Source organism: Suricata suricatta, chromosome 3 (assembly GCF_006229205.1).
Source record: "Suricata suricatta isolate VVHF042 chromosome 3, meerkat_22Aug2017_6uvM2_HiC, whole genome shotgun sequence".
Lineage (NCBI taxonomy): Eukaryota > Metazoa > Chordata > Mammalia > Carnivora > Herpestidae > Suricata > Suricata suricatta.
Genome location: NC_043702.1, coordinates 36,646,463 through 36,662,023, shown reverse-complemented (window position 1 = coordinate 36,662,023; position 15,561 = coordinate 36,646,463). Strand labels below are relative to the sequence as shown.

General features: G+C 41.6%; 1 protein-coding gene across 8 annotated transcripts in view; it reads right to left on the bottom strand.

Annotated features, from left to right (window-relative positions):
• The window catches only part of ANKRD44 (ankyrin repeat domain 44), a 313,931-nt gene that overhangs the window by 141,660 nt on the left and 156,710 nt on the right, over window positions 1-15,561 (bottom strand). For all 8 annotated transcript variants that reach the window (XM_029934164.1, XM_029934167.1, XM_029934169.1 and 5 more), the window contains one exon: window positions 8,895-8,965. In XM_029934164.1, coding sequence (XP_029790024.1) covers window positions 8,895-8,965 — 71 coding nt within the window. The remainder of the gene's footprint in view (window positions 1-8,894; window positions 8,966-15,561) is intronic.

Below are 15,561 nucleotides of genomic sequence, written 5' to 3'. Positions count from 1 at the left end.
CATAAACAGACACTTCTCCAAAGAGAAAATCCACATGGCCTACAGGCACATGAAACAATGCTCAACATCACTCATCATCAGGGAAACACAAATCAAAACCCCTCTGAGATACCACCTCACGCCAGTCAGAGTGGCTAAAATGAACAAATCAAGAGACTATAGATGCTGGTGAGGGTGTGAAGAGACGGGCATCCTCCTACACTGTTGGTGGGAATGTAATCTGGTGCAGCCACTCTGGAAAACAGTGTGGAGGTTCCTCAAAAAACTATCCATAGAACTCCCTTATGACCCAGAAATAGCACTGCTAGGGATTTACCCAAGGGATACAGAAGTCCTGATGCATAGGAGCACAGGTACCCCAATGTTCATAGCAGCACTGTCAACAATAGCCAAAACATGGAAAGATGTCCATCACCTGATGAGTGGATCAAGAAGATGTGGTATGTGTATATACACACACACACACACACACACACACACACACACACACAATGGAGCACTACATGGCAATGAGAAAGAATGAAATCTGGCCATTTGTAGGAAAGTGGATGGACCTCGAGGGTGTCATGCTAAGTGAAATAAGTCAGGCGGAGAAGGATAGATACCATATGTTTGCACTCATAGGTCTAACAGGAGAACAGGAGAAACCTAATGGAGGACCAGGGGGAGGGGAAGAGGGAAAGAGAGTTGGGGAGAGAGAGGGACGCAAAACCTGAGAGACTACTGAATACTGAAAATGAACTGAGGGTTGAAGGGGAAGGTGGAGGGTGGGGAAGAGGTGGTGGTGATGGAGGAACACACTTGTGGGGAAGAGCACTGGGTGTTGTATGGAAACCAATACAACTATAAAATATTTTTAAAAATAAAATAAATAATGATATTAATTCAGAAAAAATAAACAAAATAAAATATTTAATTTTTATTTTTTATTTTGAGAGAGGAGGGGGTGGGGAGAGGGAGAGAGAGAGTCAGTCCCAAGCAGACTCCATGGTCAGTGCAGATCTCAATACAGGACTCGATTCCATGACCTTGTGATCATGACCTTAGCTGAAATCAAGGGTCAGGTGCTTAACTGACTGAGCCACCCAGGTGCCCCCCAAAATTAACTATTTTTTAAATTAAAATACAAGTATTCTAAAAGGATTATGGAATTAACTTCATAGACATGGGATATTAGAAGTAGAGAAGGCCTCAGGGGGTCATCTGGCCCGACATCTTCCTTTAATAGGAGCTTCACGTGATAGGCATGGTGCCTGAGGCAAGAGGACCAGTTCGTCAGCCTGGATGACTAAGAGCCTGGTTCATGCATTTTCTACCAGGCCGGAGCTTATTCCCTGGACAGTTCCAGCCAAATATGCCAACATAAGTACTTTTAAATGTCAACTCTTTAGTTATTTAAAAATTTTAACCCTGTTTAGCCTGCCAAACCTGCTTAAACATAATAGAAATTTAATATAATACTTCAATAAAAACAAAGCTTTGGTTTAAAAAGATAGTCATTTCCTTTAAAATTGCATTTCTCAGGGCACCTGGGTGGCTCAGTCTGTTAAGTGGCCTACTTCGGCTCAGGTCATGATCTCACGGTTTGTGAGTTCGAGCCCTGTGTCGGGCTCTGTGGACAGCTCAGAGCCTGGATCCTGCTTCAGATTCTGTGTATCCGTCTCTCTCTGCCCTTCCCCTGCTCACACTGTCTGTCTCTCAAAAATAAATAAACATTCAAAAAATTAAAAATAAATAAATAAAATTTAATTTCTCTTTGAAAAATTTTAATCTTGGAAGCACTTTCCCTTGGTTTTAAGAGAATAATTTTATGCCTATTTAGGAAATTAATAATTTTTGTAATCAAAAGAAGTCTCTCTTTCTTAGTATCACATGCTAGCTAAAAATTTAATATCTAGGAGCCTGCCCTGACAGAAATTTATAAGATAAAAAGAAAACTAGGGGTGCCTGGGTGGCTCAGTTGGCTAAGTGTCTGACTTCACTCAGGTCATGATTTCATGGTTCGTGAGTTTGAGCCCCTTGTTGGGCTCTCTGTTGTCAGCACAGAGCCCACTTCAGATCCTCTGTCCCCCTCTCTCTCTGCCCCTCCCCTGCTCATGTGTGTGCTTGCTCGCTCTCTCTCTCAAAAAAAAAATCAGCATTAAAAAAAAGAAAACTAATGTGGGCCAAGGGATACTGAACACTTTCTGAATCAAGAAAAGATACTTAAACAGTACTTCTCAAACTATCTGTGGTGAAGGATCAGTTTTTTAAAAAATATTATTTCTAGTCAATCATGAGTCAATAGTTTTGTAAAATACAATAAGAAGTATTTAGAAGGATAATAAAATTTAAAAAGACAAAGACAAAATTTGAATTTAAATCTTTTATTATTAATTAAATTTAGCAGGCATGAAATGACTATCAAATTGCTCTAAAAGTTTCTGAATGCTTACTTTTATCATTTTGTCTTAAGACAAAAGCTCACAGGCTTAGATGGGCACACAAGCCACACTTGAGTAGGGCTCCCACAAAGACTGTTTCTTTTTTAATGAATAAGCTCCTGTGAGTCCAGCATTTCTCCTGAATGCAGGCATCAGCCCTGTTAGCATTCATTCTTCGGATTGTAGACCTCGGATTACTCTCCTACCAATCACGTGCTCTATCAATCATGGAAATAATAGAGTGAGGAGCTGTCAGGGGATGTCACACAGAAGGGAATTGGAGATGGCATTTGCAGTCAGTCTATTTCTACATTTTATGACTTTCTCTTTTTACAAAAGGCCACCCAAACCCTGTAATAAGAAGTAGAAACATACACAGTGGCACATGGAAAAGATGAGGAGAAATAGGAAGCATGTGTCTTAAAAACTGTCACCCTTAATGTTTGGTTTTTCACTTCCAAATGTGCATTGCATTTAAGTGGTCATAAATTACTCATGGAAAACTAATTATTTGTGACTATACGGAATCCTTGCAGGCATAAGCAATGTCAAATGTTATAAACCGTAAGCTGCTTTAGGCAGGGTCTGAGTCCTACCCAATTTTCTGTACTCTCCAAATCCTGGCAGGTGCCTTGTGCATACTGTATACTCAGTATAGGTGGGTAGAATAAATGTGTTGGTATAATCATTAGTAAACTCTCTAAGTAAAAATATACAAGTATTAACAAGACATTTACCACAAGCTGATGTCCCTGAGGCTGCCCTCAAGTCCTGATGGCATTTACTCTATTACTGAAATCATTTGGGGATTTCATTCTCTATTGATGACAGTAATTTCATATTCTGAAAGAATTGCATAAATCGGTACCCAACTAATTTGTTCAATTAATTGAATATTTCTCCAAAAGCACTCATTATTAAATTAAACTTGCCCCTTTATTATTATAATTATTATTAGAGTTCAATTATTCTAAGAACTAGCAGTTCAAAGAGGGCTCACTGGGGACTCTGGGATATGAAAGAACTCAAAGGCAACTTTTGAAGAAGCACTGGCATTCAACATAGGGAAGGCCAACGCTAAAGTATTCCTGGTGTTCGACCTCAGCTCTCAGTGCGCTGTGGAGATCACATGCATTACAATCTTCTTTTTAAAATGCAGATTTTTGGGCACAACCACAGGCTTCATCAGAATCTCTGGAGATGAGGTTCTAGAACAGGTACTTGTGACAAGCACCCCAGATAATATGAATGCACAGTAAATCTGAGTATCACTCATCTACCTTCTACCTACTAGGTCATAAAGTGCTTACTTTCTTCCCATTCCAAGTACTATGTCCTATATGTGATCATCTTTTTAAAATCATACACGTAATTTAAGGAAATCACTAACATTCGAGTCTCCCATATAATTCTTCCAATTCCCCTGTCTACTAGCATTTAGCTCACATTAATGACAATGTTTTTTAGAGAAAGGGGAACGCATGAGTATTATTAAAATTTGAGCTATAAGATAAAATGCTCATCCTGCTCAGCTCTGAGAATCAGTTTTAAACTTGTCAGGACTTCTGTCTGCACAGATGCAAAAGTAGACCCATTGTATTGGTAGAAGCAGGATCTATCAGGGTGCTCGTGTGATCTGAGGGATGTGGCACAGCATGGTGGTTAAGAGAGAAGATTCTCAAGTTACACATTCCCTCACTTACTGGCTGCAGCGCATTAGGCTTGTTACCCAACTTCTCTGAGGTTACCTTTCCTAAATTAGGATTAATAGCAATATCAGTCTCAAACAGTAGCTCAGAGGTTAAAATGGGATTGTGCACAGAAAGTGCTTAGCTTACTGCCTAGCACACATTAAGTTTTCCATAAATGTTCATGTGACAATATATATTTGGACTCAACACCCTCATTTCTACAGCCTAAAAACAGGATACGATCATTTTTAACATTGTTAACCAAAAGACAGCCTCTAGAAGAGGAAAGTGCAAAATTCAGCCATTCTCCTTTGGTGCTACCTTCAGTTCATTCTAGAAGAAAAGGCATGTGGGAAAGGCTGGCTGCATTTGGACGTGGGCCACAGCAGGCTTTGTGCCCGGGTGTCTGCCCTAAATACCATGTCCTGGAAGACACACTCTGTAACCCTTCAAGGCCCCTGTGGCACACTTAACAGTGTCTTGTTCCACTGGTGGGCTCCAATGAACTTTGTATTAAACTGTCCAGGTTCATATCCATTTAATTCCTGTCCCCTATGGCTGCTCTTTTCTAAGACAGAAGAACAAAAAGCACTAAGAATAAGCTAAACAGGAGGAACAATCAGAAATAATTCACACTTCAGAAAATTCTCCCTAGAAGCCCCAAATCTTGCTCATCTATGTTATCTAGAATCTCAAAATATGTTTCCCTAATATTTTGGCAAAAGACTATCTTCATTTCTTCCCATCAGTGGGAGTAGTAGGGGGCAGAGGGGTGGGGGAGGGGTGGTGAAAGAGGCCTCAGGGGAGTCACCCAGGAGACAGGGCTGTGGCTCCAAAGATTTGTTTGGCTGTCTCCTCCCTGGGAATCCCAGGCGTGAGGAGGGGTGGAGGAAGAGGGGACGGGGGACTGCATCAGAAGGAAGCACACAACGGCCTGGTCGGCAGCAAGAAAGTCCTGAAGGTTTACCTCCAGAACTCAGTCTATGCTCGATGATCTTCAGCAGGTATGACCACGTCTTCACCTACTTTCCTGTCTGTATAGGAACTACTCTGTCAGGCATGGGTGGATGTTTAATCAACATTATGATCTGATACACCTATTGCTATTACAGGCTCAGGAAATACATTTAGCAACAAATATTTTTCCAGGCAGAGAAATCTTACCTGGACGGAAAGAAAGCTCAGAAAATTTGACTGATATCAGTATTTTTGACTTCTACTGATATCTGGGCTGCATACAATTTTGAAGCTCATCCTGATCTCACAGGTTCCGGTGGCTTACACGGCCGCCTGGGCCACACTTCCATAAACAAGCTGTGAGGCAGTTTACTTTGCATGCATGAAGGATGATACCAGTGGCCTTCTCTGTGGTGCACACTAGTTCTATGTTAGCAGTTGTGCAGGGAATCACGTTAACATAGCTTAAGTTAGAAATCCAGTCTTTAATGAATCACTCAAATAACAATTGTTTTCTGAGCTGTCTAGATGCTGGAAATACAATGACAGGCAATAGGCATGACACTCATTTCAAGGAACTTACTATCCAGAACATCTTTTTTTTTTTTTTTAATATTTCTTTACTTTTGAGAGAGAGAGACACAGAGGCATGAGCAGAGGAGGGGCGAAAAGAGAGACACACACAGAATCTGAAGCAGAGCTGTTAGCACAGAGCCCCACATGGGGTTCGAACTCATGGAACTGAGCTGAAGTCAGATGCTTAACCAACTGAGGCACCCAGGCGCCCCCAGAACATCTTTTTAATTAGAATAGAATAAAAATTTCAATGATAGTTTTATATTGTGTCAACATAGCCAAGCTGAACTACATTTCCCGGAGTTTCCTCCCCAGTTCTGTTTGCCACAAGAGAAATCTGCCTGGATTTTGGAAGGCACAGATGAAACCACAGCCTGATTGGTGTGTTGGGTGCCAGGTGCCGCTGTAGCTTGCGCACACTGTCACTGGCCAGCTGGCCCCCTGTGTTGGCACAGGGCATGGCTGGTGCTTCCTCAGAACTTGCAGTATCTCCCTCGGTTTCTCCTGTTCTAGGGCCAGCTGCCCACAAGCTCTAAGGCGAAGCACACAGCTCCTTCTGCAAGTCTCCCAAGTCCAATGTGCAATGTTAAGGACTGAGAGTCAGGGGTTCGTTTGTTCTTCTTCTCCCCCATTTCACGTCCAGCTTTTCTTTGCAACTGCAGACCCTCCCCGCCAGCAGTGACTTCAGGACTGCACAGAAACCAAGGTGACAGCCTTACACAAATGTCTCCAGCAGTTCACACAATTGTGTAAGGTCTAATTACTACAAAAAATTTATTCTATATCTCTCTTGGTGGATCTGGGTCTTCGATTGAACCCTGAACCCCGAGACATCAATTCCCTACATTTTAGAGGCAAAGGGCTTTGAGGACAGTAGACAGTTTATGAACCTTTCAATGAAGAAACGGGTTTTAATTCATATGCATGTGAGTGATACAAGTGCTTGCCAATCTAAGCAATGGACAGATGTGCCAACTGTCAAGCTGAGCACACATATCCCCTTTGGCAAAGACTAACCGCCAAGTTCCAAAATACCATCCAAACCTTCTCTGCTGTTTCCCCCTTGAGCCTGTTTCCCTTTCCTCAGCTATTATTTAGAAGAGATATAATGGAATGTAATAATCCCGTAATAGGATCAAATTCAGAGGAAGAAGAAAATCTGAATTTAGAACTTCCACAGCAAAGTGTGCTGGAGTTCAGATGGCCACAGTCTGTTTCAGCAATGGTCACAGAGACTTCAGTTTTCATAAGAAACTTTTCAACTTGTAACATATATTAATATGAAGATATGACCCTGACTATAACTCAGGGTCGGCTTGCACGTAATTCCTTCCTAACAAGAGACACCTGCAAAGAGTATTTTTCCCTCAGCAAACCTGCAGAGGGAGCTGGTCCCTTAGGGAAGCAACAACACTTTTCTCAGACATAAAGGTGGATCCATCATTGGGCTCACTGAACTCAATCAAATACACTAAAGGCATAAGGAAGGCAAGCCAATGATAGCTAGCAAATGGATGTTTTGAGGCTTTAAAACAAGAAGTTGCACTAACAAAGGGCGAGATCACTTGGGAACATCACATAGTACTGAAATCATCTGGCTTTACATCTTTCTGTCCCACTAGACTACGTGCTCCTAAGCACAGTGCCTGGCATATAGGAAGTGCTTGCTGATTTTTTTTTTTTAACTAAAAAGATCTGGCTCATGTTAAAAGAGGAATCGAATCCATAGTTTTCAAAAAAATACTTAAAAAAGAAAGATCAAATAGTCTTAATAGACCAAGGAATACTCTGGAAGGAGCTGGTCTCATGACACTGGTCATACAAACTCAAGCAGCCCACTGTCCCTGCTTTCCCAGATAAAACAGAAATGAAATGTGGGACCATAAGAGTCTAGATTCCCCAGGATCTGAGTCAGGCAACTTAGGATCATTTGTCTACCTCATTCCATGTGGGCTATGGGGAAAGAGAATAGACCAGCATCTTATAAAAACTACTCAACTCACACAGCATAGCAAGAAAGATTATGAGCACTAAGATAACTGTCATCTACTAAGTATATTGTGAAATTTCCAGATAGTTGCCAAACAGCACCTTCTTCAGTAGCAGAGAAGCCTCATTTGGTAAAAATCAGCTACAAAGACTAGTCATCCAGTAACAAGTGCCTCCTAGGTTAGAGGCTCCTGTATCCCTAGAAGATGGGCATCCCCTCTGATCAGATTGCAAGGTTCATGTTCAACAGCATTCCCCGCCACCCCTCCCCCACACTGGCTTTCTCTTTTCATCTCTTATACTTTTCCTGAACGAGCTGATCCGTTTGCTATAGTTTCAATGACCATCCTCTCATTTCCTAAGTGCTAGACCTGTATAAGTAATGAGCAGCTATTAATCATCTTCGCCTGTACTTCTAGAATTTAAAATAAATTCTTTCTTGAGCACCTACAATGTCCCAGGCTTGGGATACATCAAAGAACAAAAAAACAGGTCTGTGCCCTTATGGAACTTACATTCCGGTAATACGTTTGCCAAACGTGACACATTCATACAGAACTGATTAGCTTCCCTTCCCTGCTCCTCTGCCTCTGCCTTCTTGGTCAAGGGCATCACCATTCACCCAGTGACCTCTCTGCTGCCTCACCCTCACAATGTCCCAAGTCCTGTCAGGTTCATACTTACCTCTGCTGTGACCGCACCCTACTGCTCAGAGGACCCCCAGCCTCTGCCATCAGACTTATCCTCTACTACAGCCCTTGTTCCCTCTATAGCCACCTGAACCTGCCATTCGTTCATGTCCATGGCCCTTGTCCTCTAGCATGTGTATTGTCCTGCCTCTACCCTCCCTCATTCTCCTGCCTGGTAAGCCCCTACTTACTCCCTAAGCACCAGCTCAATTGACCTCTTTTCTTGGAAGACTTCTTTATTCAAGCAGTTATTTGCTTCCTCCTCCAATTAAGTTATGATACTGTACTTATCTGCTTACATGTTTGTTTGCCACCTGCTTCAGAATGAGAATTCGCTGAAGTCAGGGATCACATTGTCCTCCTGGGACTACTCCAGTCACCCCCCGCCCCCCCAGCACTATGCCTGGCATGAAGGAGGTGCTCGAAAGAACCAACTGTTCAATTTTGGTAACCCTCTTGTATTAGAAGTAAAAGCCTTTTGTTAACAAGCTACAATCCTGAATTAAGCAAAAAGCATTTTTCTCTTTCTGCGGCCTGGAGGTGCTAGATTATATAAGATAATCACTCACTTCGCTTCTGGAGGCAACAGCCCGGTGCAGCGGGGTCAGCCACATGTTGTCCTTGGCATTCACACGAGCTCCTGGAACCAAAAGCACAAGTTAGAGGCACAATGCAGTCAGGGAAATTCTATTGATGTTAAGTTGAATGTGATATCGTGTGCTCTGATTTGTCTGCTGCAACCACCATATTTTGCTTTGTTTCGCTTTGTATCAGTCATGCACCTGCTGGCCAGCAGACAGGAGGAGAGACCCAGTGTAGTAGAAAAAGTGAAATCAGGAGCTGAAAATGTCACAGAATTGCACATTTCCTGTGAGATGAGATGGGCAGTACCTTCTTGGGTAAGAGACACAGATGTAAGAAGGTAGAGATTCTCCAGGACCAGGGAAGTATTGATTCTGAAGAATGAAGAATTTTGCAGGTATGTGTGTATGTATATAAACATATAGGTATATAAATATAAAATATTTTCTAGATAATATACAATATATAATCACATATATTATTTTTAGTCATTAAATATACTTCTCACATAGGACACACAATACCCTTCTTGGCAAACTGCCGAAGATGAGCAGCCTTCCAATAAAGGTATACCAGGATCCAGATGGATTTCAAACAAATCTTGTGAAGTTGATTTCTCATAAGACTTGATCTGGGCTGAGGGAATTAGCAGAAATTTGTTCTATCCAAGAATCCCAATTACTTCCGTAAGACTAGACAGGTGTCTTGGTAGGAAGAAGCCAGCTTCCAATGCATTTGGACAAGTACAACATGAAGTCTACGCAGGCTGCTCACAGCCCTCTCCCTCCCCCGACTAACAGGGTCTGCAGACAGGCTTATACATGGGCCAGAAGGAGGGCACATGCAGGGATGTGCCCCCGATGCTCAACTTTCCAGGAGCCGCGTCGCCATCATGGAATGGAAGCTCCATGTGAATGGATTCCCAGAGAGAAGAGCATGCCTTCCTTCCTCGATACCCTCACAATAGCTATGGGCGCAAGCTCACCAAGTCTACAACTGAACTGTGGAAACACCCAATATGAGCTTCCCTTTTTTTGGGTCCAGGGTTTTCATCAGGGTTTTGCTCAGATGTAAAATTTCTTGAAAGGGCTAAAAAAGAGGAGGACAAGTTAAACACGTGTGATATATTTGTAGATGCAATCTGAGGAGACTATGTTGGCCTCAGGACAATGAGGAAGGAAGTGCGTGAGGAAGAGGGATGGAGAGATGAATCAAAGAAACTAGAAAGTAAGGCAGAGGAGGGGAAATGTGGAGGGGGTGCCTCTGACAAGGGCCGAGAAAGTGAGTCAAGTGGAAGCAGGGAGTGACTAATCTCGAGGAGGCCAAGGCCAGCTGAGAGCTGAAAAACAGAAACCTTTTTTTAAAAAGAAAAAAAAAGGCAACAGGAGACTTTCATGGGTAAAAGTGAGCTAACAATTTAGTTTAACCTACCAGCTAAAAGGAAATAACAAATCATAGAACTGACCCTATTTTTTCTCTTTAACTGAAGAACAAATACCATCAACAATATTAATTATAGACAGCAAGAACATAATCGTCCCTAAAACAAAGACAGAGAGAAGGTCTCCCTCCCCTCCCCTCATTCTGACTTCATTGGTTTGAGATGGAGCCAAGCACAGGTATTTTTTAAAAGCTCCCCAAGACCCAAGGTTATTTTAATACGCTGTCAAGGTTGAAAGCCACTGATAAATGGTTGCTTAGTTCATCAAGTTTAAAATTATTTGGATCCTAATTCTACTAACTCTGTCCAGGCAGCTTACCCGAAAAGGCTTGAACCCCTTATACCAATAAGGATGAAATAAAACCCGTTTGGGCATGCTAAGACTCCCCAGCAGCAGGTAATCTCCCTGGCCTGTAGCGAGAAGTCCCGGGCTAATGCTCTGGAGTGAAGGTCCTACAGGGCTGGGTGCCTGATGGCGACACCTGCATCAAGACATCCCTTTCGTTTGCCCTGTCCAGTTTTAAGGAACTTTATGTCACAAAGTCAAACCGGTCATCTGAGAGGGATGACACCAGATCGCATCACACTCTGTGTCCGAGCCCGAGGTGTCACCGAACTTTCTGCATGCTGTCCCATGAACCACTGTAGTCGCCCCTTCCTGTAGTACGTTTGTAGGAAGGAACGCTATGTGTGTCTCATGTGGCACCTGCTAAGAGTACCACATCCACTCAGACTCAGAGCCTCCAAGTCAGCGTGGTCCAGCAGACATGTCATGTGAGCCAAGGATGCAATTTGAAATTTTCTAGTAGTTGCATTAAAAAGGGGAATAAAAAAACAAGCAAAATTAATTTTAGTAATGTATTTTATTTAACTTGATATATCCAAAATATTATCACGTAATTGAGTTTGAAAATTATTCAGGGAATTTATTCTTTTTCTCATGCAAAAGCCTCAAAATCCAATGTGTGTTTTACCCTTACAGCATATCCACACTGAAACTGGCCACACCTCAAGTGCTCAGTAGCCACTGCAGGTCTGTGACTACCGTGCTGGATGGTGCAGGTCTAAATGTTAAGTTGGTAGAGACCAACGTGGCTGCTCATTTGCTTAAGAGCTCCCTTTAGTTCGAAAGGGCAACAATTCTATTATTACAGCTGTGCAATTACTAAAGAGCTTGTTAAAAATTGCTAACATAATCTGAGCTCTCCCTTGGTATACTAACCTACACGTAGTTCATTTAATAGAGAGCTGCCATTTTGATGCTGATTTTTTAGATGAAGGAACGGAGGCCACGAGAAGTAACATGCCTCAGGTACCCAGCTAGGAAATGGGAGATTTGAACCCAGGCAGTCTGACTTCAAAACCCAAGCTCTTAGGCAGTGTGTTTCACTTCATAACCAACCATTCAACTAAACACTGATGTAAGTTCCCCTTCCACTTTCTCTTTCTCTGCCTTCCTTAGATTCATTCCTCTCTCCCTCTGTCTCTACATCCTTCTCTCTTTTTACATCACACATATATTTTCAAATATTTATACATATATGTTCCCCCTTGATTTCATTTCCTTTCCCCCCACCTTTCTCCTTTCAGCTCCAAACACTGGTTACAATAATATGAAATGGAACTATAACTTCATTTTTCATAGTCTTTGACAGAGCAAATTTTGCACTGCCTGTGTGTGACCTTAAAACGCTAATGCAAGAAGAACCCCAAATGCCAAGATACATATGAAAATATACTTCTCAAAATTCATCAGGGAGAAGCAAATGAAAGCACTATAAACATAGCATTTCACACACATCAAATTGGTGAAAATTATAAAGTATGACAATCCCAAGAGTTAGTAAGGGTAGGGAGCAATATTAAGACTACACACAGCTGGTGGGAGTGTGAACGAACACAACCACGTTTGGGAAGCAATTTGCTGTTACCTAGTAAAAGTGACGCAGTATGTACCCTCCTACCCAGTGGCCCTCCCCCACCCCCGAATATATATGCTGGACAAACTCTCACCCATGTGAAAGAATGTTCACTGCAGCATGTTTGTAACAGCAAGAAACTGAAATCCTATATGCTGGTCAAGAGGAAAATAGATAACTACACTGTGGTATATGTGTGCAAGGGAAGGCCACTCTGTTGTGGAAATGAATGGACTGAAGTTTTTGATATATACAAACAGATGCATGTCAGAAACATAACGTGAATGAACAAATGAGGTTGCACATAATACCTATGGCGTAATGTCAGTTACATAAAGTTTTTAAATTTACAAAAACAATTCTACATATTGTTTGCGGATGCATAGGTGTGAAACAAAAGTAACAAATATGGCTAAAGGAAACAGCAATTTGGGATAGTGGTTACTTCTAGGAAGAGACAGCAGAGAAAAGAGGATGAAGTAAGTATGCCAAATGAGCTGGAAACGTGTCTTCAGTATTTTCTTTAGAAAAAAGATGATACAAACATGGGAAAATGTTCAGATTTCTTAAAGCTTGGTGTACATGGGTATTATATTTTTCTCCATATTTTCTGTATGTTTGAAATATTTACTATTAAACATTTTTAAGAAAGCAAGTGTATTTAGAGTTTTATGTTTCTTAATAAAAATGGGAAGGTTTGGGGGGTGCCTGGGTGGCTCAGTTGGTTAAGCTTTCAACTTCAGCTCAGGTCATGATCTCACGGTTCAGGGGTTCAAGCCCCGTGTTGGGCTCTGTGCTAACAGCTAGCCCAGAGCCTGGAGCCTGCTTTGGATTCTGCGTCTCCCTTTCTCTCTGACCCTCCCCTGCTCACGCTGTCTCTCTCTGACTCTCAAAAAAAGAAATAAAAAACATTTTTTTTTAAAAAGGGGAAGGTTTGGGACATCTGGGTGGCTCGGACTCTTGATTTCAGCTCCGGTCATGATCTCGTGGTTCGTGAGTTTGTGCCCTGAGTCAGGCTCCACACTGACAGTGCAGAGCCTGCTTGGGATTCTCTCTCTCTCTCTCTCTCTCTCTCTCTCTCTCTGTCTCTCTCCCCCCCCCTTTCTCTCTCTCTCTCACTTCCACTCTTACTCTTGCTTTCTCTCAAAATAAACAAATAAACTTGAAAAAATGAGGAGGATTACGATGCTTTTTCTTATACTATTTTTTCTTGATTAGTGGCCCTTCTCACTGATTAAAAGAAAAATGGCATTGCCATATAATGTGGCCCAGGCATAGTCTCTTCCAGGATTTTCCCGAGGCTCACCCCAGGTATATAAGTGATCAGGAACTACAACTGCTGTTGGATTTATAGATAACCTTGGTGTCACCGTCCAATTTGAAAAGACATTTTCAAGTTAACAATGTGTTACTTTCTGATCTCATGCCCTCCTCCCTCCTCCATCACTGTAGCTGATCCCATAAGTAGACCCCAGCTGTAGAACAGACATACCCAGTGTAGGTCAGCACACACAGAAAATGTGGGAGCACACAAGTCCATGACTACCCAAAGGTGAGAGAGCTTGAAAATCTTAGGGAATTTTTGCTGTCTTTCCAAATGCCATTTTACATCACATTTTGAATCTAAGCATCTCACCCTAGTAGGTCCTCAGCAGGCAGATCACCAGGATACCAACAGGGGGCAGAGTGCATGTGTGTGGTACCTGCCCAGACCTGTGTCCACCTGCCTTTGCCATGGCGTGTCCAAATCTTACCTTCAGTCTCCCTCTGTTCTCTCCCTCCCCCTTTCTTTTCCCTTACTTTCCCCCTGTCTCCTCTCCCTTTCTCTCTCTCCTACCTACAACCTACTTCTGTCTTTGTGTTTGTGCATGAGAATGCTCTATAACATGTTTCTAAAGGAAATAACTATGGGCTAATGTTAAGACTAATCTTTAAGAATGTGTTAAAAAAGGTTAGCTATACAAGTAATATATAGGAGACAACTTTGATGTTAGACAAAGAAGAGCTGTTCAAATAAATTATTATCTAGCCATACGCAGTGGCCGTGATGCTTTATAAGAATTCTTAATAATGTGGAGAGATGTTCACAAACTACTGTTATGTGAAAAACAGCAAGTACCAAAATATTATATGAGCCGCTTTTGTAAAAATATTGAATAGTCTAGAAGGATAAACCACAAAACCCCTGAGGTCATTTCTGACACATGTAAGCACTACATAATTGCTTGTAACTATTACAAGAGCAGAATCAGGAACTAAGATATAGACACTAGGGGCATCTGCCATTGGCATGATGTGCCAACTTAGGTCCAAGCCCAGGGCAGACCTAAATTAATAGCTGCTAATTGAAGGAAGCTTTCTGGTTAAAAGAGATTCTTCAGCGTCTCCTCCACTGAGCTAGTTTATACACCAGCTAGGAAAATCTGCCTATCATAATAAAAAGCAGCAGTCCTATTTTACTTCGTGGTTTGATCATACAAATAACATATTCTTCTTTAAAAATGAATTATTAGGGGCACCTGGGTGGCTCAGTCAGTTAAGCATCTAACTTCAGCTCATGATCTCACAGTTTGTGAGTTCAAGCCCCATATCAGGCTCTGTGCTGACAGCTCAGAGCCTGGAGCCTGCTTCAGATTCTCTGTCTCCCTCTCTCTCTGCCCCTCCCATGCTCATGCTCTATCTCTCTCTGTCTCTCAATAATAAATAAATAAATAAACGTTAAAATTTTCAAATGAATTACTAAAGATTTGATGAAGTCCTCTGGAGTATCATCCTCAATGTTGGACTCTCCCCACTTACTGAAAAACAAAAACAAGGCTCTGAGCCTTGTACATAAGCTTCCGGTTTCTTTTACCTCTCATAGGCTGATATGTGTACCATGGAAAATAGAGAGAATTAAGCTTAGTGGTCAGTACAACACTCTCTTGCATATCTAAAACATTACACAGTAATTTTTAAAAATCCACAGTGTTTTATAAGTATGCTTTTACATAGATTATATCATATTATAATAACCCTCTGAATATTGTATCTTGTTATAGCACTCTGAGTTTCTGAACTGTTTCTGAATTGACACTGCATTGTTTCACTCAACAATATATTTTTCATATCTATTTCTGTTGATACATATGAATCCATTCTTAATTACCATATGTATTTCAACATATAAACACACTACATTTTTTAGACATTCTGTCCATTGATGGGTATGTCAATCATTTCCAATATTTCATTATTCAAGCAATGCTTCTGTGAACACCCATAAAATGATTCCTTCTACAAACATGCAAGCCT